Source organism: Notothenia rossii (genome assembly GCF_949606895.1).
Source record: "Notothenia rossii genome assembly, chromosome: 11".
NCBI lineage: Eukaryota > Metazoa > Chordata > Actinopteri > Perciformes > Nototheniidae > Notothenia > Notothenia rossii.
This window is the reverse complement of record NC_136910.1, coordinates 9,148,093-9,173,942: the sequence shown is the minus strand read 5'-3', so window position 1 is coordinate 9,173,942 and position 25,850 is coordinate 9,148,093. Positions and strand designations below refer to the sequence as shown.

The following is a 25,850-nucleotide window of genomic DNA, read 5'->3' as shown; positions in this document are numbered from 1 at the left end:
CTCCATTGTGACACTGACATTCAGTTCATCTATAATTCTGGAGTAAATAATAACAATTTTCTTATAAATGTGTTTCTTGGTGGGATTCTTCCTTACAAAATCAGCTATCTCTCACAGTGAAAAATGTACAGTGTTCTGTCTTTTGAGATAGGCTTGAGATGATATCGTACAATGACTTTTCTTAAAAACAATATAAAGATATTGCACACCATTATTTTTTGTGAGCGTTCTTAATAAAGTTTGAGTTCAGCATCTTGTCTGAAACGGTCCCGGCCTAACCTCTTAAAACGTTTAGATGTAGAGGCAGAAACCAAGCCTGTTCTCAGCTCTTTTATAAAACACTACTGTAATCAAATAAGATTCCGAACACCTCACACTAGTGCAGACGACGAATGAAAGTCACAACTGCAGCTTTTTGTTAAAAAAAATCTCCCGTTAAAAGTCACTTTAGTTTGAAAACCGTGAGACAAATGAATACAATACAGAAAACATTCATTTGCAAGTGAGTTGATTTACTTTGAGAGGGTGAATGAGCAATACTTATCATTCATACAAAATGTATATTACTTTGAATAAATGTGCAAACAAAGCTTTAATAAAGGATGCCTTAACATGCTCTGATGCTGGCATTTGGAAAAATATACAGTTAGAAATATATACACATCCAAGAGTAGCACTCCTACATACTCAGTGTGGGCATTAGCAAGAATCTGCTTGCATAGTTAAGTGCATGCATAAGCAATTTATCATGCAACACCTGTCATATACTTCATGAGCGGTGATCTCTTTTATGTCAGTGCGTTCAGTGTTGATCTACTCTGCGATGGAAGCTAAAGATGTGCACAAGCTGTGATGTCACATGTGAAGACGGGCTGACTCAAACATACCATAATGCTCTATGTACATGTACGGTGGTTTCAACCAAGGCATCCCAGCTGTCTTTAAATATGTGCGCGTATAGTGGCTTTTTTTATTTGTTTTACATTAACCCTGTGTTCATCTGAGAGGAATGTTTGGAGATGTCTGGCAGTCTGAAGAGTTTGATCCCCATGAGGGCACCGCGGCTAAGTGTTGGCATCAGCAGCTGGAGGGCAGAGGTGGTGACGGGCGGAGGTTGTCTGAGGGGTAACAGGTCATTTACTGGTAAATAAAACACAAAACATTTAAGAAATGTTACAAAGCAACGTCTCCAGACATTAAACAACACATGCTTCGTTCCCCCGCCCCCCCCCCCCCCCCCCCTCCTCGGGCCTCTCCTTCCTGCAAAAATACTTCTTAAAGGCTGTTGCACAATAACTACATCCAGGAGCATATGTAAACAGCGGTTCAGGTTAAATAGGCTAAATTGTGTTCGACTTGAAATTACATTTTCAGTGATTAATAAATATTAAAATTGAATTATAAATTTACCAACACCTGCAGTTATACATTTCAGATTAAATACTTTGATTATCTGAGGCACTGATGTTTGTCGACATGTGGCTCTCAATACTGAGGGAGAGAGCTGTACATAAAGATTTTTGGAAATATTTCTCTGAATCAGCATGTTAAAAATTGCCAGTAAACTTCCTTTGGTGACTGAGTTGTCCGTGTTTGCTCAACATTTTCCTTCCACCATTATATCCGCTTTCGTGTGCAAAGTCACTTTTATTTTCCACCCCCTACCGAGATGCACTTCTCCTGACTATGCTACAGACAGAACAAGGCAATAATTTCAATACATGTGCAGTCCATGCTTATTTACAATACAGTATATATTCCTCAAAATCAATGCAATCCATACAAAGTGCTTTGTTAAAATCCATTCCTAAATAACTATTTAACAATGTGTCCGGTATGGCAGCTGGTATTCAGTAACCACTGAAAAGCTACAGGTGCTTTAAAGATGTTTGTCAGACGTTGATGGTTAAAACACCTCAGAGCTGCACGAGAGAGATTGTTATCAGGCCTTTAAACTATCGTCACTTGGCCTTCTGTTGTGAACTGATTGGGATCTTCCTGGACTGCATTGCCTTTTTAACCGGCTCTTTCTTTGTCGGCTCTTTCTTTGTCGGGTCTTTTGCATTGGTTGAGGACTGGGTGGTTGTTTCTGCTCCGGAGAGCTTGGACTTGGTGGAGGGCAGCAGTGAATGCTTAGCTGCAGCCTTGGAGGACTCCTTGTCTTTGGCTGTGGTCACATTATTGGGGGTCTCTGAAGCCCCGTTCTGGGCTTTCTTGCTTGCCCCGTGTGGGATTCCCTCCCGAGCTGCGTCCCCACCTCCATCCTCTGGACTCGCTTTAGCGTCACCCACCCCTGCTTTCCCACCATCTGCTGACTTACGGGTCTCTTTGGGCCTAAGGGCCGTTTTAAAGAAGGACAAGCCTTTATCCTCGGTCTTACTGTTCCTTTGAGGCCCTCTTGATGGCGGGCCAGTGGAGGTCACACCCACACTCGAGGAGCGGAGACTGGCCATGGAGGAGCTGCTGCTGGAGCTACGCCCCGCCGGCCGGTTCTCCACCGCCCGGCCCGGCCTAGCCTCCGCTCTGTTAGCAGTACTCGACCTGGAGGGAGGCGCCCCGTGGTTGACCTTCTTTTCTGCGTTAGTCCTTGAGGATTCGCGGCTAGCGCTCCTCTCTGCTGCTTTAGTCCTTCCTGAGGCTGAGCTTTTCTCCCCTCTGGGTGATGTCCTCCTCTGAGGGTGTGAGCTTTGTGTTCCCGGAGAACCACTCTTCCTCTGTTGGGCAGAGTCGGGATGTAAATCCTCCGGGGTTGTGGATGACCCCTTCTTGGAGGGGGTCGCTGTTCTCGAGGAACCGGCCTTGCTAGTTTTAGGCGGCCCGTCGCTTTTGTCCTTCGGTGTTGCTGCTGAAGCCGCACTCTTGGTCTGCGTTCGAGACGGCAGCTTGTCAACAGCGGGGGAGGCGGGGGACATAGAGCTGGAGGACGTTGAGGAGGTGGCAGGACGCTTTTTGGGACTGGCTGAAGTCCTTTTAACACCAGCGCTATCTGCAGCCCCACTTCTGGGTTTCGCATCCTTTGCAGCGGCCCCGTGTCGAGGACTGATCTGTTCGGAGGCAGTGACCACGTTGCTGTTCTCCCCAGCCTGGGTGGAGCTCCTCTGCTCCGCCTGCGCCACTGCCTTGGCGTGAACCTGCTCTATCAGCCTCTTACTGCCTGCATTATCATCCACAGCAGCCAGGGCCGACTTGCCCCCAGGGGCTCGGTCAGGTTTAGGAGACCCCGTGAAGTAGGAGGCGGTGTCAGCCACCTCTCCGATCCTCTCCAGAGTCGGGGAGGAGGAGTGGGACTCCAGGGAGAAGCGCGACGGAGAGTTGGAGCGGAGTTGGAGCTTAGCGGAGTGGGACCAGGACGGTTTAGTGCAATTTTCACTTAGCACCAGTGGGCTGGCAATGGAAGATCTTGAGGAGAAAGTTTGTCTTTGCATGCCTCTTACTGCCGGCCGGCTCGATAAGCCTGCAAGGTAGAAAGATATGGTTCCATGTAAGTAAATATTTATATTTGTAACCTTTGAAGTAGGGCTGGGCAAACAATCGATATTATATTGGAATGGTGAAACGAGAATGGATGTCATCTTAGATCATAGCGTAGATCATGTCTTTTTACAGTTCTCAATGCTGCTTTCAGTGTTGTATTTTTCTGCAATAATAATGATTTGCCTTTGCCCATGAAGTCATATAGTAAGTAGTAAACCCTAAAACATTGTCACAATACTGATCTATTTGGTCAAAAACCATCATGATGTTGGATTTTATTCATATTGCCAACCCCTATTTTGTAGCATTTAAATAAAGTCTGAAATGTGTGTGTGTGTGTGTGTGTGTGTGTGTGTGTGTGTGTGTGTGTGTGTGTGTGTGTGTGTGTGTGTGTGTGTGTGTGTGTGTGTGTGTGTGTGTGTGTGTGTGTGTGTGTGTGTGTGTGTGTGTGTGTGTGTGTGTGTGTGTGTGTGGATGAGTCTGTATCACCATCATCTTCGCTCCGTTCAGCAGCGAACTCGGCTGACTCGGAGAGGGAGGCCAGCGAGGTGCGCCTGGAGGACCCGGAGGAGGCCTGGCTGGGGGGGCGGCTGCCCATCAGACGGCTGATCCAGTGCTCACACAGAGAGGAGCTGGTGGATCCTAAAGTCCCAAACAGACAGCAGTTTAACATGTAGAATGTATTTAAATTAGACCCTCCAGAAAAACGCGATTATGCGAGCGCAGAATTTACAGCATAATCAGCAAAATGGCGCAGATTTTTAAAAGGGCGCATAATCTCCGCATTTTTCCACACAAAGTTGAGGGGAAAAAAAGTTAACTCGTCTTGACGTGAAGTAGTGATGATGATGACGCGACGTCACCAGCATCAGCATCACAGAAGGTAAACAACACCGTAGAGTGAACGTGTGGAACTCACACGAGAGAGAAAACACCAAGATGAAAAAATCTGATCCATCTCATTTACCGACGAACATTTCTGCTAAAGACCGGGCAAAGCAGTACCCCGATGTCTTTCACGAAAGTGGGGCGAAACTATTCTGCACCCCGTGCAACTGTGTGTTGGAGCATAAGAGAAAGTCGACGGTGACGACCCACTTTGATTCATTCAAACATTCGAAAATGCTTTCTGCCGCTGCGGACAAGAAAGCCAAACAACTCACGTTCACTTAAGCATCAACCTCCAAAACCCTTTCGAGGGCTACAAGAAACGAAGTGAGTAGCCTACAAGATTGAAGCTGGTCAGATAAAGAACGAGTAAATGAAAACAGAATGAGGCGGAGAAGTGTGTGTGTGTGTGTGTGTGTGTGTGTGTGTGTGTGTGTGTGTGTGTGTGTGTGTGTGTGTGTGTGTGTGTGTGTGTGTGTGTGTGTGTGTGTGTGTGTGTGTGATTAAAATAGCCCAATTGTTTTTACAATAAATAAACATTACATGTGTTTAATTGAATAGGAAAGGGGTTTAACGTTAGTGGCAGGTTGTGTGTGAGAGAGAATAAATAAGACAGCCCAATATTTAAAAAACATCTATTCTTTTTCGCAACTTCCCGCAATTTCACCGCATAAAATCACATAAAAACCCCGCATGTTTAATCGCGTTATCAAGGATTTTTGCTCGCGTTTTTCTGGAGGGTCTAAAATATGTTCATAAGAGACTGTACGAGCTAATGATAAATAAAGATTACCTCCCACAGAACTGTTGGCAGACCAAGAGGGAATGGTGGCACGTCTCTGATAAAACAAGATGTACCCAGTCTGCTTGCAAACATCATCTTCAGATATGGGCTGAACGTCGCTGTCGTCAAAGCAGTACCACTGTCCATCTATGGAGTTCTTACAGTGAGCTGAAAGACACAAAAAACATTTTGATAAGCTTTTAGGAAAATAAAATCAGTTTAAAGAGGACACATGTTTTTTGGAAAGAAATGATATATAAATCAGACCATGAGTTTTTTTTTGAGAGCACAAATTCCCTAACTCTCCAAATTGACCAATGCATGAAAAAACCACAGGTTATTGTTGGTTATTGTTGCTTGGTTACCTGTGTAGTGTCCTCCCTGCATGGTCCCATGATGGTTACACACTGCGTACAGGTCGTACAGGTAGTCCTCCGGATCACGGCCCATCCCATAAGGCCGTCTCCACGGTGACCAGTGGGAGGGGAGACTCCAGCTGCTCTGACTCCTCTTCACCATGTGAGGCGCCATGTCCATGCCCGTGAGCGGGAAGTTCACCATGTTCTGCATCTTCATCCGCCGATCCCCATCCTGAACACGTGACACATTCGTGGAATTTAATCTGACAGCAAGATGTTCTATACGTTCCTAAACAGTAATATAAACGTGAGGGACCAGAGCATTTATCCATGTCTACATGTGTACCTGTCTGAAGCGTTTGAGGTGTAGGATGAGGATATCGGGCAGCGTCCACAGACTGAGCTTGATGCTGCCCTGCTGGAGCTGCTTACAGTGCGGACAGCGCCACGCATCATCAGGAGCCAGCTGAGATCAACGTGAGGGAAAATAGTTACTAGAAAGTATTCAAACGTATTTAAAAAACTGTTTTCTGTTCTTTACATTTCATTTGTACCTGTTTCTATGTTTAGTTTGTTATAATAAGGGTATGAAATGATTGCATTTTCTTTTATAGTTAGTGAAATGTAACCAAATACTGTACTTAAAATCTCAAGATACGTGTACTTTTGATGAAACACTTTTTGACATGTTGAGAAAATTCTCATACCTATTGTGCAAAATAAACAATTTACAACCCCCTTGGTTTAGCTGGAAAATCCACCGTGACTTTTTAGAGTTACATGATCTTACAGAAAATAATGTATTGGTTTTAAGTAAAAAATACCCAACAGGGAACATATTACTGCATGATGAGTTATTTATGTTTTTATACTTTTAAGTACTTCCGCTGAAATATATACTTTTACTTTGGTAAGGTTTTGGATGCAGGGTTTTCACTGCATCTCCCGTACTGTACTTTTACTAGATGGATGGACATATAATCCCTGAACACATTCCTTACTCAACAGCATGACACTTCCTAAATCCTAATGCTTCAGTGACATTCTCAGCAGTACATTAAACAGCGTCTGGGCCTACCTGCTCCTCTTTGGTGTAGAGTTGAAAGCACTGGGCCAGTGAGCAGGTCTGCGGCTGCAGGTGCTGCTCCTTTGACTGACGCACACTCTCAGCGTCTGGGATGTATTCATCCTCAGTTCTTTTGAACAGGCTGCGGGGGCACAAGTCACAGAGGGGTCACTCAGACACTTCAAAAGACATTTACATCACATATTTGTGCTCTGAAAGAAGACGTCACAAAGCTGCCCTGAGCGTACCAAAGTGTGTTCGATTGAGGCTTCAGATGTCACTTACTAGTCTTTCGTCTCCTTGTCCCATTCCACGACAATTTTGACATGAGGGGGCCCTCCGGGACCGCAGGACTTAAATGCCCTGTTAGGAATAAAATGAAGATAATAACTTATTGAATTTGCTGATATGAGTAGTAAGAGTACCGTCTGTACTAAATTTAAGAAAAAGAAAGAGGGTCTATTTTCCTTTTTTTGTGTTAATATTCGTTTGGCAGCAGAGAAGCAAATGTCATTCTTTTCTCATTTTCAAAATCCATACTACAGAGGTTGTCACATTGTCAGAGCAAAATCTATAAACTAGGACTATTTTAGATCTCAGGAGATTATTTAAACATCAATACCACTGAAGAGTCTGCCTACATACTGTGGAGCACTTCAATCAACTATGAGTGGATTGGACTTACTGCAGGGTTTATATAATGACCATTTAAGTACAAACACTCCCCCCTGGTGGCAATAAGTGACATTACCTCTCAACTGAGGGGTGGCAGAGCGGCTGCTCCTCCTGAGGCAAGAGGTATGTGATCCCCACCACTCCCACCACGCGCAGAGTGAAGGGCCCGACCTGCAGAGCAGTGGAGAACAGACATTAAAGACACAAACGTACACTTTTTTCCAACAGGTTGTCCGGAGTCCCCCCCCCACACACACACACACACACACACACACACACACACACACACACACACACACACACACACACACACACACACACACACACACACACACACACACACACACACACACACACACACACACACACACACACACACACACACACACACACACACACACACACACACACACACACACACACACACTTTTCAGAGATTTTGAAGTGACTGTTATTTGTATATATTGATTGTCGTGCTTGTATTTATGTGTCTGTTGATTGTGTATATATATATATATATATATATATATAATGTATATACACATTTGTATACTGTATATAATGTTTTTATATGTATTTTGTATTCCTCTGGATTGTGGGAAACGGTATTTCTATGTCTCTGTCTGCACACACAAACTGAAAGATTGACAATAAAGTTGACTTTGAAATAAGAATAATAAAATCAGAGAGTTAGGTGAGGAGTTTGTACCTGCACCAAGACGCCAGGGCGCAAAAGATGCCGCATCTTCTCCAAGATCTCTTTCTGAAGAACATCCCATGTCACCGTTCGCTCCAAATACAGAATGAATGGATTGCCAAACCTGCAAAGATGAAAAACAGATCCTGACTACAGTTTTAAAGATAACTTTTGAACAATGATTGAAACCTTTAAAAAGTGTGGTTTAATACCTGCGTCCCTGCTGTCCAGCGCAGGCTCGGTTACACACCAGCAGCACGATCTTCTCCGCCTGCCCGCTGTTCTTATTCGGACTCTGAGGCGGGGTGGTCGGCTCTTGTATCTGTGTGGATATCCGATTGTTATCTGTGCCGTACTTCAGGTTGTTCTGGTTGAGATTTGCATGTGGGCTACCTGTAAAAAAACACACAAAGATACAAATGTGAAACGTACAAGTCAGTGTCTGTGGCAGCTTCCTGGATAAAGCATTCCTCCGTTATAAGTCCATTTCTAATTTAATCACAACTCCTGCCGGCGTAATAACACAAAGAGATAAAGTCATTTCTGGGGAACAAACAGGATGTGTTACCGCCGCGCTTGGAGCGGATCTGCTCCGGTCTGAATAGCTCAGGTGTCTCGAAGGCAAATATGGAGTCGCTCTCCTGAATGACCTCAAGGTCGTCGTCGTCGTCACAGAAGGAGCGGTGGAAACCGTCAAAGTACATTTCGGTGAGGACGATCTGAGCAGAGACGGGGAAGAAAAGCAGGGTAAGGCTTGCGTTTGGATCAATTGTTTTGATAAACATTTGTAGAACATAAAATAACATGTAGCAGCAAAAAGAAAATGCAAGGAGGCTCTATATATGAAATACAGTACATACTTAAAGACCTGTGAACTCATACTTGTTATTTCTTGTTATCTCTTTTTTGGTTGTTTTGTACAAAAATAATTATTTGTTTACAGCGTGATGCTGACCTAATCTTTTATTTTCAAGAAATATACGCTAGAGGGGGTAGGACCAGAAACGTTTTTTAAGCTTTTTCTTGCCCCTGTTGAACATGACGGAGGCTATTTATTTATTTCAATTTTTTGTACCTTGAACTTTTTTTTGTTTTGTTTTTGGATCTCTTGGTTTATTATTATGATTTTAAAAAATGTACAAAAAATGTACAAACAGGACCAACAAACTCTCTCAAGACTCACAGAAAACACTCTTTGACCATCCAGTTTCCTTAAAGTAGCGCTTGTGATCTCTAATCCTTATTTGTATACATACATGGCCTTTAAAATGGAGGTTTGTATTAAGACAGCACCTGTTGGGTAGGGATTTTGGTCTCTTGAGCCACAGCTTGTCTCAGCCTGGACACGGTGCCGGAAAGAGGCACCGCCACCCCCACTCTCATGCAGTGGGAGCACTTTCCCTGGTACACCACTGTCACATAGAGAGGCCTGCAACACAGAAAAACAAAAATGTATCTCTTTGCATAAACACAGCTGCAGTGATGTTTCAAAGATAGACTCCTTCTTCTAATTTTAACTTCCTCCTGTCAGATCTTACATTGTTTGATGCTTCTTTTTCGTCCCAGGTTCAAACTAGGTCTTGTCCCGTTGCTTTTTTAGGATGCAGGGACTTTTAGTTTCGTCTGATAGGTATTGTCTGGTAAAACAGATGCAGAGTCAGCTTACCGTGTGTGAGGTACCGGGATTGGCAGTGAGATGCAGAGGAAAGGATCAAAGGTGTTGCTCTGTTTCTGGCAGTGAGGGCAGGTCAGCGAGGACCTACACAGAGACATGATGAGGATTAACAAATGCATCTAAAGCAGTGGTTCTCAACTGGTCAGGTCTCGGGACCCAATTTTTCGTTTGTCAATACATCGCGACCCGAAATTTGAACCACTCAAATCTACTCAACAAAAAAATCGTGCTGTAATATATACGCTTTTCAGCATATATTATTAATTAAAGTGAAGTACAGTGCATATATCCCTTCACAGAACTAAAGAATGCTTTTACATAAGGTTTAATGAGACGATGGAATCAAAGCTGAACTGTATAACATAAAAAGTCAAACGTGCTGAAAAACCAACCGCAGAAGGGGGTCTGGGGGGATTGTCCACCAGGAGATTTTTAGAAATGCTAACATAAACTACGCATTCTGGTGCACTCTGAGAAGAAAATAAATAAATCTATTACTACCCGACATGTTAATAATATTTTATGCCATTGTTTCTTTTTCACTTTGTTCTGACAGCTGAGCTTGTCTGTGTGAATTACTTTAAATTGTGGGTAGGGGTAGATAGCTCAATCTTGATTCTGAACTGTCAGAGTATCATTTTAAAGGAATAGTTCAATGTTTTGGGAGGTAAACTTATACACTTGGCTCCTTCCAAAGGTTACTTGATCACTTTGAAACTATAAGCTTCAAGTATTAACATCTATTCTGTTTTATCATAACAAAAATGAATGTGTAAAACCAATATATTGGAGTGTACCAGGGGTTATGGGCTAAACTATATCCTGCCTGGCAAACTCAGGGTAACAACAAGACTCTGCAAAGTCCGGCATACAACCTTACTAAAACCAAAGTGTTTCTTTTTGAAAATACAATTGCTTTAAGTGCTGTGTGCAAGTTTTGGAGAAGGCCTTTGGACATGGTCAAAAGCTCTGGAAAAAGCTAGTTGATGAACCTGAAGTTTAGTATCAAAGAGTTGTGTGTTATGTGTCTGTCATCCTTTTCCCAACAGTTGTCCTTTTAGACATTTGAGGTTCATCAATTCATTTAATATTAAGTACATCTGTATTGACAGTCTCTGTAAACCAAATATAAACCATCATATGAAAGTCTCACCTGTATTGTGCCTGAAACAACTCCTGTACAAAAGAGCCAGGTGCTGGTAGTGGAGATCCTTCAGGGGCATTTTCCTCTTCTACTGGAGGCTAGGGAACACAAAATGACCATATAATGTATGTAATATAAGAAGAAAAATGCCGAATTAGGACTGTAATTGAGTAAATGTACTTAGTAACTTTCAATAACTGTTGTAAGTTGCCGTTTACCTTCGTGGGGGGTACGATTTCAGGGTGGATGATATGGTTGAGGTCTTCGTGGACTCGATCCAGCAGCCAGAGGAGGAACTCCTGGGCGTCGTGCTGGGAGTTACCCTTGAACTGCAGGGCGCTCTTAGACACCACATTCTGCAGCGGGACAAACAAATCATGGTTACATACGGCTCCTAAAACAGAAGTGGTTTTGTTGACATCATAAAATATTCAACGCTTCTGACCAGGATGATGATCAGCACAAACAGAAAGGTCAGCAGAGGGTGGTGGGGAGACGCAGCTAAGCGCGGAGAAGCTTTTAAAAACCATGAGGCGAGCTGAAAATCGACTGGGTAACTTCACTGACAATTAGCTACAGGAGATGACAACAGTGTGTTCTCTATGTAAACACCCAGGCTGGCAGCTATAAGGTCACCTCTACCGCGCCAATCACATGACACGCAAGGTCAAAGATACGAGGGGACTGAGCACCATGTGCCTCTCACAGCCTTTCCCCTGGGTCTTTCTTCCTCATTCTGAAGGCTTTACCAATGCAGACTCAGCATTTTGTACAAGATGTGGAGCAAATAATGAACTAGCCTTCCTTCTGTGGCTTGGCAACAGAGGGTTGTCTTCAAGTAAAGGCCTGTAACTGGAAGCTGTGAATACTACTCTATGAAAAGACAATACACTATTTAGAGATGTGTGCAGTGAGTGAGATGCGGACTGAATATTACTGACACATTGTTTTTAATATTTGTATAATGCTGTATAAAAATGTAAAGTGTAAAAACATGTGTCTGATGCTTTGTTAGAAGTTACAAATCATGATATGCAATAGTACAAACAAATAGGGAATGATGAAACTGACTACTCAGTACAAATATCCATCATTGAGTTTACCCAAAACAATGGAGGTATTTTCTAGATGAATTGGTGTAAATTGTAAAAAGATGTTGATTTCTGTTTCTCAAAAACCACGATGATGTCTTGTCCAAAACCAAAGATGTTCACTTTCATTTCAAATAAAACGGATGAAAGCAGCAAATCATCATAAGCAAGGAGTGGTATCAATCTACCTAATATGGAACCTAACAGCAAATCATCATCATTGAGAGGCTGAAAACAGCATGAGAGATTACTTTAACAATTAATAAATGATCAAAGTTGGAAGTTATTTTTCTGAATACTTAAAGGTGGGGTAGGTAAGTTTGAGAAACCGGCTCGAGATACGCTTGTTGTTATATTCCATGGAATGCTCTTAACATCCCGATAGCAATGAATACATGAAGTGCTTTGACAATAAATACATAAAAAAATGTCATCTGTGGAAGCCGTAGCGCTGTAAAAAGCACGACCAATCATCTGAGCCGGCCTGGCTAAAATAACTGGATGGCCTACCTGCCTGTCAGCCTTCCATCTGTGCACAAACTTATCTCGTGCCCTCATTGGTCATGTGCGCCTTCGCATGTGTTGGAGGAGGGGCTCTTTAAGGAAGTGGGAGATTTGTTCTAATTCTAGCGCACTCGAGCTGGTTTCTCCAAAATTACCTACCCCACCTTTAACTTCAGGTGTTAGTCAATTAAATGCCTCAAAAAATATATATCACCACTGATTTCAGCTAGCTTGTTGTTTGCAGACTACATCTATCACTGTCAAATACAACTTGTAAATGTCTCTCTTGTTCATCACAAAATTAGTTGTAGATCATAGCTCTAAGACAACTTAGACGATGTACAAAAACATAATCCTGAAACAGATTGCTTCTGGGAGAACATGGACTCTGACACACAGCGATAATTCCCCTGTGTTATTGTACGGATGTCTTCCTAATGATTTTTAAGTGCTCTCAGTTTAGGCTCACATTGTGGTCTGAAGGAAAGAGGCAGAAAACCGTCACATGCGCATACTGAGCTCTAAAGTGCACTAAACAAAAGAAAAGCACGTTGGCTAAAGCTCAGTTTCTTCAGCATGAACATATAAGGAATGATCCAGTTAGAAACGTTAGGATGTAACAAGCCAAAAGTAATCACCATGAGCAGTCAAACAATAAAAGAGCTTTATGATATCCTGACCGTATTCTTAGTTTCCACAAATTAGATGCTAAATGTGACATATTTTCTATATAAAGCTCCTGATAGTCTGGGGACGGACTCTATTTTTCGACTGAGTTCAAAAACATTCAAGACCTCTCAGACGGGAGAGTATAATCTATATCCAATCAGACAGTTTGTACTTTGGCTGGCAACCAAGGTAGAAAAAAGTGGACAGAAATAGTAACTCATTTCAATGTAGCTTCCCTTTGTTGAGTATTTTTGAACTTTTGAAAGAAGAGAATAAGACAGAAATGCTTCACTGTTGCGTAAGAACAAACCTTTGTGACTATGACAAGCAAAGTTTTAAGTGCGAGGAGCGATGAGAAAGCAGGCGAGGCCACAACAGAAGCTGATAAATGTGGGACAGACAATAAAGCAAATCCAAAAACAGATGAGACTCAGATCTAGGGCTCAGACAAGCGGCTAGAAGTGACACAGAGAAACAGACTTCACCTGTTCAATAGGATTTGAATCCTATAAAAAGGCTTATTGTTAGCCCACGTGTTACATAATCCGTAATCAGGTGATTGTGATGACCAGAGAAAACTACTTTTTTTTATATAAAATATGAAATAAGATAACAAAGAACAGACTTGACTAGAGGTTTGTTAAGCAGTCACTCAAGGCCAGTGCTCATTCTCATCATCCTTTCTGCAAACATTCTAAAAAAAATAGAATATTTCATGATATAAGATAGACTGATATCCAGATGTTCTTTACTAAGCAGTGGGACTAAACCATCTGCATTTAGAGTTATTCATGTCAGTACAGAACATATGTTTTCTACTTATTGTTTTTTTAAATGTAGGCTTGCGTAACATAATGTTTTCTTACTGTTCACATATGTTATATATAATGATTAAAGCTAGTATATAGTGAACTGCTATCCAATAAGGACCTGAAATGACTAACATTGAAGCTAGATCAGGGGCAGTGAAGGCACAGGGAAACTTTATTCTAGTCAGGATTTGACATTTATATAGCTTGCCTAATCCTGCGTGTTACTTTGCACTCTTTTACTAAATAATTGTATGTTGCACTGTTGTAACTGTTGTGCATATATGAAAATAACACCTTTGAGTCTTTGAATCTTAAGTCCATATGCACTAAAACCATAACTAAGGACATTTACTGAAGTACTGTGGCCTACTTAAGTAAATGTACCATTTGGACATACTTTCTACTGGCATTTCCATGGTATACTACTCTTTACTTCTACTTTATTACATCTCAGAAGCAAATATCGACTTGTTACTTAATTTATTGAATACTCATTACTTGTTACTTTAAACATATAAAATATTTAACATATTGACATGATGCAGTACAATACTACTAATGAACCCAGAGTCTCTTGACAAATTCAAATACTTGTGAATTTGTAAGTGATAAGGCAGAATACAATATATCTAATAATATACTACTGTGAAAATAGCTATTCTGTATCACAAAACTGTTGCTATTGAGATGATAATACTTTTGTAAACACTGAGTATCTGAATGCAGTGCTTTTACTTGCAATGGACTTGTAATTGAGTATTTTCAGATTGTAGTATTTCTACTTGTACTGTAAGGATCCGAGTACTTCTTCCACTACTGCTTAACATCTACCCCTATATCTCCATATGAGAACATTGTGTCCTTTAGGTAGTTGTTGTGTGATTCCTTTATAACCCATTTCCTCCCCAAAACCCTCCTCAGACACACAGTGAGCCCCCCTGCATGATGCACAGCCTACCTTGAAGTCCCTGCTGTGCTGAGGTGTGTACTCAAAGGTCCAGAGAGCCCGCACCAGGCCGGACAGCTGCTCCGTCACCTCCCCTGCGTCCTGCTGCTGCTGCTGCTGCTGGCTGCCCTTCTTCTGTACCACCAGCACCCCGTTAGACTTGGCCTTCTCGCTGTTGCTGCTGGTGGACTCCCCGCCTTTGAACTGCTCCAGAGCCAGGTACTCTGCGAACAGTTCCGTGTTGCTCAGGCACTGCAGGATAGCGTTCATGAAGCAGGTGTTCCCGTGGTTCTTGAGCCCTGCTACACCTGGCACCTTGTCCCCGAAGGGAAACCCCCCGCAGTCGCTGTCGTCGGACGGCAGAGACCCCCCGGTGGTGGTAAGGATCGAGCCGGCGTCGTCCTTCTCATCCTCGGTGGCCTGCTCGTCGGTGCTGAAATGAGACAACGTGGACAGAGTCCGGAGAACTCTGTTCATAAAGCTCCCCACGGAGCGGACCGAGCTTCTCCGGAAGAGTTTTTTACTGAAGGATTTCTTCTCCTTGTTACTGACAACTTTCGACATTCTGGTGGCTTTTTTTCCCGCTTTTAAATTCCAGAAAATCCCCTCTTTTTACTCAGAGAGTCTCCTCACCCCCCTCCATGCAGTGTTTCACTTTATCTTGTTTTTTTACGCAAGGCCCGAGCATATTTCACAGAAACACAAGAGGCCTGGCAGTTTGTGGGGATCATAAGCTATCACATGGAGACAGTGCTGGAGTGAAATCAGCCCACTTGCAACACTGCGTCGGATTGCATAAACAGCCTCCATGGAGAGCCGCTGTAAGGGAGCTTTACGCGAATGATCTGGGTCGTCCCGCACCAGCCAGCAGCCATCATCATCCCCCTCGCTCGGTCCGGTGACATAACATCACCTGTGTCATTGTTCACACGCGAAAACAAGGCGCTGTGGGGCGAGTATCAGTCAGACATAAACATCAAATTAGGCTGAGCGGAATTCCTCATCATTTATTAAAGAAACCGCAGCTCCACCCTGTTAAAACACATGTCTTCATCATCACATCCACGACGGTGTTGAAAACGGATCCTTCTGGTGGTGTTTACCCCGTGGATGTGTTCCCTAAATCGCCTTCACAGTGCCCCTGCCAAAGTGCCGAGGAACAGCCGGAGCGGAGCGCCACAGCCCGCCGCTCCCTTGCGTCTCGCCGCCGTGGAGCATCTCTTCGCCCGCCAGATGTGAAAGGTGACCGGTCCTCCTCATCCGTAAGTGGTTTTCCCCCTCCGTGTCTCACTCTCCGTCCATGCGCTTTAATTCCTCCCCCGGATGGGATTCATGGCGAGGCCGCTTCTCCCGTCTCCATCATCATCTGCAGGCAGCGAGGATACTGCAGGCAGGGCGGTGACGGCTGACGTCAGGGCCAAACACGGTCCATGTTGGAGGAGCAGGTACACGGCATGTGATGCTGATGATGCTCCGATCTGGACCAAGTGCACTCTGATGCGAGCCAGTTGTAATGGTCATACATTATCACACCATTTACAGGGAATATAAAATGGTGTGTTATACATTATGGAAATAGTAACTATATTTCTACCGCTCGAGGCTAAAACACAAACAATGGTTAGTGTCACAGTAGTCCTGTCCCTTTAAGAGTTCTACAATGAGTTCGATGTTATTGTTGTACACATCGTCAGGTATTATAAATAGCTATTGATCCAAAAAACGTGTCTTAACATTAATATTCATTTTATTACATCTACAAATAACTAATTCATTGTTTTTATTAAAATGGTGATAAATGCCCGTCACTATTAACTAAACTAAATTTGACAGTCTAAAAATCTAAAGATATCCAATCTTCACAAACACCAAAAAGCAGCGACATTAGGAAAGCTGAAACAAGGAAATGTGGCATTCTTGCTTGAAAAAGATACATCATTAAATAAATCAGCTATCAAACTTATCTCAATAAACTACCAGTTTTCAGCAATAATTTAAATAATTTTGTAGTTTAAACTGGTCCCAAAAAATAATAATCACCCAATCAGTCAGTATTTTTAGCACTACTTCAGATGTCCTATTTTAAGCATTTCCCAAAAACATGAAAAGCCCATTTTGTCACTGTTATCAGTCAAGAGTCTTACCTGTTTGTTAAGTATCTTTCTGCATATGTTCCCCGACAGTTCACTTTCACAGACAGACGTTTCAAGACTTGAAGGTGAAAATACATTTAACATCTTTAAAGAACAAAGAAGGCGTCATGCGGAACTTGTGAGGAATAAATAACACAGACAGTTTAAGCAATTGAGGATACCCAAAATATGGATTTAGCAGATAAGGCCATACATTATAAACTGGATTTATTACATTACAAATCCAGCCCAGCCCCTATTTCATCTAGGGGAAGAACACTGATTGAAAACACAATAGGCTCTATTTAGTGTCAATGTTTTATGTACAAATTATTATGATACTACATGGAAAAATATGGAGAAAAAAGCTCACCTTCACCTTAACTTTGGAAGTAAACGGCAGAGTTTACAGAAAACAATACAGCTCATATCAGAGACATTACCTTAATTTAATATAATAGATCAATTATATTGGTCTTACAAATGATCAACAACAAATATATCAGTCATATAGATTTCAAATGCTGTCAAACATCCCCTGATGTATATAATGTTAGCTCGTTAGATGCAACTTAAAATAATGCAGAAATTAAATATGTTGAGTCAAGAGACTTGACTTGAAGGCAGTATCACCGTTGGTCATTCAAAGTCACAACAAAAATCAGTATAAAAAAGTCTGAACCACCCTAATGTCATTCTTTAAACATTCTCATAAATGCCATTCCTATTGATCTTATCTTAAAATGCTGCGGCTCTACATTTGAGATAACAAGTAAACCAACCATTGATATTACATTCTTCTTCACTTATCCAACGTCCCGAGTGCTGCTCTCAGAGCCACTTTTACATACAGTCCTTTATTCTCTTCCTGCTGTTAGTAGTCGATGTGCCGGACAGCAGCGATGGTGGAGGCCAGCCGGCGGGGCAGCAGTTTGGCGGTCTGTCTGAAGTCCTCTGGTTTGGCCCTCAGCAAGGTGACGATGTGCTGCAGGCCACGGGACGGCTGCAGGCCCAGAGCGTCCATCACGTTGCTCAGATAGTCTGTGGAGCGGGGAACACCAGTTATCAATATATGACATGTTTTCCTCTGACCCTTAGAGTGGTGCAGGAATTATGTATTTTTATAGACCGGACCTGAAGCTAGCATTGCACTGGCTCTCACAAATAAAAAGCCAATGGGATTTTTCATTGGATTTTGGCAGAAAATACACTTAATAATCTCCACTAATAAAAAAATTAAAATGTGGGTGAAATTCAATCAACTCAAGTTAAAAGCTACAGTAAGGCTATAAAAACAGTACACCCAGGTAGCATAACTCACATCAACCCAACATAGCTAAAGGTGGACATGCGTTCAGTGTGATGAAGTTTAGGAGTCACATATATCACCTGTTTAAACCACACTTCTGATATTTATAAGTATATGTCAGATATTTATAAGTATGTGTATGTACTGGCGTATTTTATGTCTTAAAACAATCAAATATCTTACACCTGTTTGAAGCACAGACCTTATTTCTGCACGAGACAAGAGAAACAGATGTGCTAAAATGCTAACTCTTTTCCGTAACAAGACTTTCTAACTATATGCGTCTGTCCCTCGTTCTGGTTAGTGTACCGATATCTGTGGCCAGCTGTTTAGTGGAATGGGGGCCCAGCTGGGGGATGAGCAGGATGGAGTCACAGTAGGTCTGCATGGTTGCCCGGGCGATGGAGCCCAGCCAGTAATCTGCAGTGTTGTCCAGCTCGGGAAGATCGTCGCCTGAGACAGAAAACAGATGAGGCTTTAAAAAGGTGTACAGAGTGTAAACAGAAGTGGTATGAGGTGGATACTGTTTTAGGCAGATAGGGAGTTTAAATTAGGTTGGAAGGGAGGTAGAGATACTGAAGGTACAGGATAAATGTCAACATTATGTGAAATAGAAAAGTTAAAAACATTATCATGGCAGATTGGTGAGTTATTTAGTACTTAGTTTGTTTTTGACATCATCTTGTTCTCAAAGAGGATTGACTTTAACTTATGAAGGAAAAGGAAAAAACTGGACTTGCTACTGAGGAGTCAAAGTTACATTTCTCAGTTTGCTCTCTTTAAAAAAAATCTATATATATTTTATAATTTGACAATTAATTCATTGTGTTAAGTGACTCTTACTCACTTTCAATATTGAGGACAACAGAAAAAAAATGATTAAAATAAACAAGAAGCCGTTTCAAGCTCAAGGTAAATACCGGAAAGAAAGAAGGCTGCAGTAATTGGAGGAAAGGGAGCAGGGAGAAAAATAAATATCATGTGGAGTGTTAGATTGAAAAGAGGATGAGGGTTGTTATACAGACACCTTGCTCTGGAGGGAAAGGGAGCTTCCCAGCATGCAACGCCATCTCTAGTGCCGGGTCCTCCTGAGTCACAAATGGCTCCAAGTGGAGAGGCAGAGACATCAGGTACTGACCAATCTGGAGGGAAAGGCAGACAATTAGTTTGATACAACATCATCATTTGAAATCAGTTGTATTACATGTTACAAGGCAGGTCCTGCTTTATATTTATTGATCAGCACTGCACATTTAATTCAATGTCATGTTGTATGTTAAACCGAGCTGGACTAACGTTTGTAATGTACTCCTGCGGGGACAGGCTGAAAGTCGGCAGGTCCTCTGTGTAGCTCTCTCCAAAGCCAGATTCCTCTTGTCTCTGAACACCAACACCGGGGGAGGAATCAAACAGTGTGAGGTTGGATTAAAATAGACATAGCACGCCCCAACACTCAAACAGTCCTAAAGCTCTCTGCAATGCACTCAAATCAGTATTTCAAATCTAATCATGTAGTAACTTGACACTTAATCACCTCCATCTTGGAGACGAGGCAGAGCTGGTGTTTGATTTGCAGGAAGACGGAGTCGAAGGCCAGCTGGTTGGCCTGCTGGTTGAGTCGGATCAGAGCTGCTCTGGGCTCGACTAACAGGCTGGAGTTACCTGTGCCCTTCTCCTGCAACACAAGGGGAAGAATGTGTGATAAAAAGCTTTTATAAATCACTAGATAAAAATGCAACAGCTAATTTTGAATAATTAAAATAACATTCATCTGCTACTTAGTAATTATTTATCTATTTATCTAATATATCATTCCAATAACTTGCATATAGACTCTTATTGCACTATTTAATTGTTTTTAATATTTTTCTGTTTATCTATGTTATTGTGTTGCACTGTTGGAGAAGCCTGTGACCTAAGAATGTAATCGGCATGACTACAATGTAGCTATGTTCGTATGACTAAGTAAAGAACCTTGAACCTTTGTCAGCTCTTTTCATAGGAAATGGTCAACATTAGCCATGCACCACATGACACACTCCATACCTTTAGGGAGAAGAGAACTTCCATCAGGCTGTTGTATTCGGCCATGTTTCCCCTCTGAAGGTAGTTGTACTCCTGCCAGGGGTTCTTGGTGGTGCTCCTCCTGTCTGTGGAGCTGGCCTCCTGGAGGCCTGCCAGGCTGCGTGGGCTGTACGAGTCCGACAAATATTTACCTGCCGAGCCCAGGATCCTGTGGGAAGCATCGATTGTATTAAGATAATTAATGTAATTAGAAAAATCTGACATTGTGCCTTACATGACTCACATACAGAGAGGAATGCTCTAGGGTGAAACAAACACAACACATTATGACATTCAAGCACTCTTACCTGTTTGATAGCTGCTGCTCAAAGGCTCCAGATTGTCTTAGCAGTTCTCCACAAGTGGCAATAATCCTGCAAAACAAAACGTATAGCGTTCATCCATTAATACAAACTGGAGGCAGCATGTTAAGCAAGGAAGGCAAGACTGTTCCTCTCTTCAGCAGAGTGTCTCAGACATACAATTATTATGGATTTTAATAGCCACCCTCAAGGTCTTTCCATCGATGTGAGGGGTCTTTCAAGTTAACTTATGGCGCTTTTCCACTGCAGGACCTAGCACGACTTAGTACGGTATGGTTAGGCCTTGGTATGCCAAGCTCACTTTATGCTGCGTTTCCATTACAGTTTAGTACTGGGGTAGTAACTATAGTAACGCAGTGTAGGCGGGGCAATCGGCTGTTCAGCAGGCTTAAAAGGTTTTTCGCCTCCCGTCTTGTCTGCAGACTTGTCAAAGCATTAATTCGTGGTTTCTACTAACCGGTATCAGTATGTTGTTACTTCGTCATCATTTTGAAACGTGTATTACAATTAAATCACGGTAGAATATTTTCATTTTGTTGTAGTTGCAGCCCCCTTGCCAGCGATTCTCTCTGACCATTCAGCAGTCGAGAGTGCTGACGTCACTAGTTTAGCATATTCAGCCCGGTTGTTGGCCCGGTAAGAACCTCGATTTTTGAAGGGCCAGAAAAAAGGTGAAAAAGTAGCCCTGAGCCGGAACTATCCCTAGTGGAAAAGCAAAACAAAAGCCGGCCAGGTGTGGCACGGCACGCTTAAACCGTGCTACGTGCTGCAGTGGAGAAGCGTCATTAGTAATACAAAAACCTGTTTCCTAATCGTCTCAAATGTAAAAGAGGAAATTACCTGACGGAGTTCTGAAAAGCTGTCCAGTCCTCCTGGAAAACAGAGGAACTCGGCGTTTCCTCCAGTTTACACTTCTTCCTGATCGACTGCAGGGTTGTGGAGAAGTCCGACATATACCTAGATCAAGCACAATGTTAGAAAAATCAACTAAAATAAGCTCCACATCTACAACTTATAAGGCAAATTATTTTTAGTAGATGGGTTATAAGTGTGGGATATTTACTTGGTGAAGAGAGCTTTGAGGGCTTTGAGGAGGCCGCACACAGCCAGTCCGTCTGTCAGTTTGACGCAGCGGTCCACAGCAGCGCCAGCCAGGCCAAACAACTTCCCTACAGAGTGGCTCAACTCTTCCACACAATCAATAACCTCCCCATGCTCCTAAAGAGAGGAGAGAACATGGAGAGTGAAACAAGAAGTGGCCCAAACAGAGAAATACATTGAAATATGAAGTAAATCAGATAAAAAAAAAACAGTTGTAAAAAGGTTTTATTTAATGTATTATTTGAAGTGTGTGTGGTGTCTAACCAGAGGTACAGCACTGATCTGGATGAGCAGGTGGGCTTCCTCCAGGTCTCCGTACTGTAGCTGATAAGGCTTGTAGGGGTCATACAGCGAGCACACCAGCTCAGTCACCTTCAGCAGATTATTCTCACCTGGGGAGGAAACACAGACAGAACATAAGGACACAACTCCATCTACATCTGAACTATCTACAGTCATGTCTGTTCTAATGTACAGACCCAGGTGTGGCAGCATGGCGGCCTCCAGGCTGTGTCCGAAGGTAGAGGTGGTGTGATGGAGCTCCAGCAGCGTGTCGAGGCGCTGCTCCTGGGCCGACCGCTCCAGAGCCGAGCTCAGGCACACGGGGATGGAGGGCACCATGGCCCCCAGAGTCTGGATCAGCAGCACCGTCACCACCTCGTACGGGTTCTTAAAAACCTGAGGAGTTACAATTATAACGTGAACAGAATTTAAAAGAGTATTCTGAGGGACAGTGTTTATAGAGGTTCGAGGTTCAAGGCTTTTATTGTTATTTGTAGATGATAGATACAGTTTAGTTATGTCAATGAAAATATTAGGTCACAGGCTCCTCCAACAGTGCAACACAATAAAATAGATACGAAATAGAAATAGTGCAAGAAGAGTCTATATACAAGTAATTGGAATATTATATATTAGATGAATAATTTGTAAGTTGTAAACAGATGAATGTTATGGATGTTCTTTCAAAAGTTCAGGAAAAAAAAGAAAAAGTTTAGACTGCAACAGTTGCCGTTATCACGCTATATAAATATTTAATTTGATGTTTTACTTAGTCTTACCGATCACTATCCAGCCCTGTCAAATAGTGAGTCAGGGTAGAAAATAAAAAAGGCTTTTTCGGAGGATTTTGCTGTGTTTGAAATTTGAATAGATTTTCCTACACAACAATACATGTTTTTTTCGCTTACTTTACTGTGTTATAGGGCAAATATCTAAAATATGTGAGCAATTTTGTCCTTTTCCCTTGATTATCTTTGTAGGAAATCAACCAATGCTTCTGGTACTGCAGGGTGACTGACCTGGCTGCTCCACTGTAGTTGAGAGTGCCACGAGGAGAGCAAGGTGTCGTAGAATTCAGACAGCTGCTGATTCAGACTGAGCTCGCTCTGAGAGAGATCCTGCCACATGCTCACCAGCTGACCCTGGAGAAGCCACAACAAACATGTCAACAAAGGGGATACATCAGAGAATAAGATTTTTCTTAAGATCATTCTTAAGGTTATGGAGAGGCCTGTAACACTGACCTTGTGACACTTGTAGTAGTAGGCAAGGAGCTGTGGCATCCTATCTATCTCCGTGAAGACTTTAACAAACAGCTTGGCTTGGTCTGCAGAAAGAAAACACAGAATTAAACTTAAATGAACTACGGAAACTGAACGATGGAATACATCTTAGAAATACTGGTTTCACTGGGTCTTACCTAGAGACATGGAGTTAAAGGTTGCTACTATCTGAGGGCTGGCCAGAGCTTCCAGTCTGTTCTTCAGAGCCTCCAGGTGGACACACTTCTCAGAGTAGTCCGGAGTATCCACCAACATGGCCAGACTGTTCTGCATGCTGGTCAGCTTGGAGGAAATGACTGCCATGTCCTGGAAAAGGAAGAGAACATAATTGAATGAACGTACACAAAACAATACCTTAATATTCTATTATAAAAGACACAAATTATACCGTCAGTAAAATTATCTTTAATTTCTCTTGACCGAAATCAAATCAGTTCAAATCAAGGGCCTGGAAAATTGCTTGATTATGTTAGAGGTCAATTTACAAATGCATGGGCTTCCTGTCCACTACAATGAATTGTAACTATTCTTCAAAAACAAAACCACTTCTAAAAAGCAACAAGCCTTTCATTAAAAATGTTTTTATACATTTCACATCCTTTTTTTGTATTTTTTTCACAATTATATTCTTATTTGCTTCTATTCTATATTTATGTTTCTAGTTTTGCTTTAAGGACATTTCCTTTTATGTTAAAACCTAAATTGCAAAGATTCTAATTTAAATTGATGTTTAACAGACGTTCATTGTAAAATAATATCCCATTCCAAAACAGTCATTGGTTGTCAGTCTGGTTGAGCAGCAATGTCTCATGATCACAGAGCAGCAAGCCAGACAAAAATATAACCAGAAGTCCTGTGGCGTTGTCTTTCATGTGTACCTGTGTTTTGAAGGTCTCCTCGATGTCTGCACTCAGTGTGCTCCATTTGTCGGCCTCCTGCAGAGCTTCAGCTGCCAGCTGCATACGGCCCTTCACTTGATCGATCTCCACCAGGACCTGAGGAGTAGGAATCACACAATGTGAAAGTCATCTCTAAGAAATATCCTCATGCACCCTCAACATACTGCAACTGTCAAGCTTTGAGCAGCAGTTTTGTTTCAATAACATGACACCAGGTAAAGATTTGTATTATTATTATTTTACATGCATATGCAGTAATGACAGTGATGTAAACACACACACCTGCATAGACTGCACAGTGTCTTGCTCAAACTTCCTGATGTCCTCTTTGACCAGAACCATTTGCTCCTTGAGGAAAGAGGCCTCCTGTTTCAGAGCCTCCACGTCCCGCAGCACTCTGGGCATGTTCTGGAGCGCCTGGTTACTGCTCTCTGCACGCAGACAAACAGCAGAGGATCAGTTAGTAAATACATACAAGAAAACTAAAACTGGGAATTGGGTTTCTATAACAACATCAAATGATTGTTAAGGAAGGAAAACAACTCACTATTTCAGTGACTCTGGCCTATCATGTAGATTGCATGGAGCAAAGTCCCAATAAATAAATCCGAGCAGAAAATGCAATACCGACATAGAATAGCATTACAAATAAGTAATTATACAACTGTTTTCAAGAGGTGTTTTTTCATCTTTACAGTCATGTTGGAAGCGTGTTGTGATGTAATGCACCATAATTTATGTTGTTTATCATTTTTTAAGTCTACCCTGAGTGACACAAATAAGGATGAACTTTCAATGCATTCAATAACTAAGGAGTAATGCAATTCAGTAGATTTATAGACTTCTTGCACTATTTTTTATTTGTATTTCGACATTTTGTTATATATGTTGCATAGTTGGAGGAACTCGGTTCATAAGATTTTCATTGCCTTTTCTACCCTGTAGTTTATGTGCATATGTCAATAAAACCTTTGAATCTTGAATCTAGTAATGGACGTAGTAGATCTGTTTTATTTAGACAGCATAAGATTAGGCTAGCTGTACTCCTGAAACCGGAAACGGAGTGATTAACCTCCCACTTGGTGCACCTAAAACAAGACAACCTACAAACTGTGAACGTGGCGTTAAAGCAAAACGTCATAACACTTTAAGCTCTTACCCTCAATGGCATTGTTGACTTCCTGGATGAAGAGCTGCAGTTTCATCACCAGAGTGGCTGCGTGTGTGTCTGCCTTCCCCGGAGCGTCCTTCTGCACCACCTTGAAGGCTCCGTTCACCCAGTCTTTCACATCAAATTCATCATCCAGGAACTTAGAGAAATCCATGTTCCCTCTTCACTTTCTCCCCAGTGCAAGAAGCTGGTGTGCACTCAAACTCTTGTGGTGCAGTGCAGTCTGTGTCATCGACCCATTGCTAACGCTAGCTAGTTTTTCCCAAACAATGGCTTCGACACAAATATAAAATAAATAGCCCAGGAAAATGAAATTATCATTACAACTAAGTATAGCTCCAGCAAGGCGACGGCTTCCTCCAGAGTTGTTTTTGAATGTCTACGGCTCTAAAAAGAGAAAAGTAAAGACATGTTTCGGTGTGTTTGATGCTGGCAGAGCTAATGCTACAGACGCTTGACAACAACTTCCTCTTTGTGCTTTCTGTTTACCTTCCCCGGAAAC

The 25,850-nt window shown here is 42.2% G+C and overlaps 2 protein-coding genes across 2 annotated transcripts; both read right to left on the bottom strand.

The window, feature by feature from the left end:
* Positions 1 to 573: 573 nt before the first annotated feature.
* Positions 574 to 17,070, bottom strand: LOC307023551 (ubiquitin carboxyl-terminal hydrolase 31-like). Its single transcript, XM_079656851.1, has 16 exons — positions 14,797 to 17,070; positions 10,981 to 11,118; positions 10,772 to 10,860; positions 9,610 to 9,702; positions 9,237 to 9,372; positions 8,512 to 8,662; positions 8,156 to 8,336; positions 7,956 to 8,067; positions 7,323 to 7,417; positions 6,857 to 6,934; positions 6,584 to 6,713; positions 5,852 to 5,971; positions 5,512 to 5,737; positions 5,156 to 5,314; positions 3,964 to 4,116; positions 574 to 3,454 (listed from the first exon to the last, which is right to left on the bottom strand). The coding sequence occupies exons 1-16, from the start codon at positions 15,346 to 15,348 to the stop codon at positions 1,962 to 1,964; spliced, it is 3,906 nt and encodes a 1,301-aa protein (XP_079512977.1). The 5' UTR covers positions 15,349 to 17,070; the 3' UTR covers positions 574 to 1,961.
* A 709-nt stretch (positions 17,071 to 17,779) lies between these two features.
* cog7 (component of oligomeric golgi complex 7) lies at positions 17,780 to 25,809 on the bottom strand. Its single transcript, XM_079656853.1, has 17 exons — positions 25,337 to 25,809; positions 24,460 to 24,608; positions 24,157 to 24,273; positions 23,416 to 23,584; positions 23,240 to 23,322; positions 23,015 to 23,137; positions 22,193 to 22,391; positions 21,978 to 22,105; positions 21,676 to 21,830; positions 21,453 to 21,569; positions 20,598 to 20,663; positions 20,272 to 20,458; positions 19,760 to 19,900; positions 19,522 to 19,605; positions 19,253 to 19,367; positions 18,535 to 18,678; positions 17,780 to 17,957 (listed from the first exon to the last, which is right to left on the bottom strand). The coding sequence occupies exons 1-17, from the start codon at positions 25,500 to 25,502 to the stop codon at positions 17,791 to 17,793; spliced, it is 2,310 nt and encodes a 769-aa protein (XP_079512979.1). The 5' UTR covers positions 25,503 to 25,809; the 3' UTR covers positions 17,780 to 17,790.
* Positions 25,810 to 25,850: the final 41 nt, after the last annotated feature.

Coding starts and splice junctions, on each gene's coding strand:
- LOC307023551 (XM_079656851.1), bottom strand. CDS start 15,348: ATGTCGAAAGTTGTCAGTAACAAGGAGAAGAAATCCTTCAGTAAAAAA. Junction 8,663..9,236: donor CCAAAATCCCTACCCAACAG/GTGCTGTCTTAA, acceptor GTCTCTGCTCAG/ATCGTCCTCACCGAAATGTA. Junction 8,068..8,155: donor GCTGGACAGCAGGGACGCAG/GTATTAAACCAC, acceptor TCATCTTTGCAG/GTTTGGCAATCCATTCATTC.
- cog7 (XM_079656853.1), bottom strand. CDS start 25,502: ATGGATTTCTCTAAGTTCCTGGATGATGAATTTGATGTGAAAGACTGG. Junction 22,106..22,192: donor CGCCATGCTGCCACACCTGG/GTCTGTACATTA, acceptor TTTCCTCCCCAG/GTGAGAATAATCTGCTGAAG. Junction 19,606..19,759: donor GCCTCGTCTCCAAGATGGAG/GTGATTAAGTGT, acceptor GTTGGTGTTCAG/AGACAAGAGGAATCTGGCTT.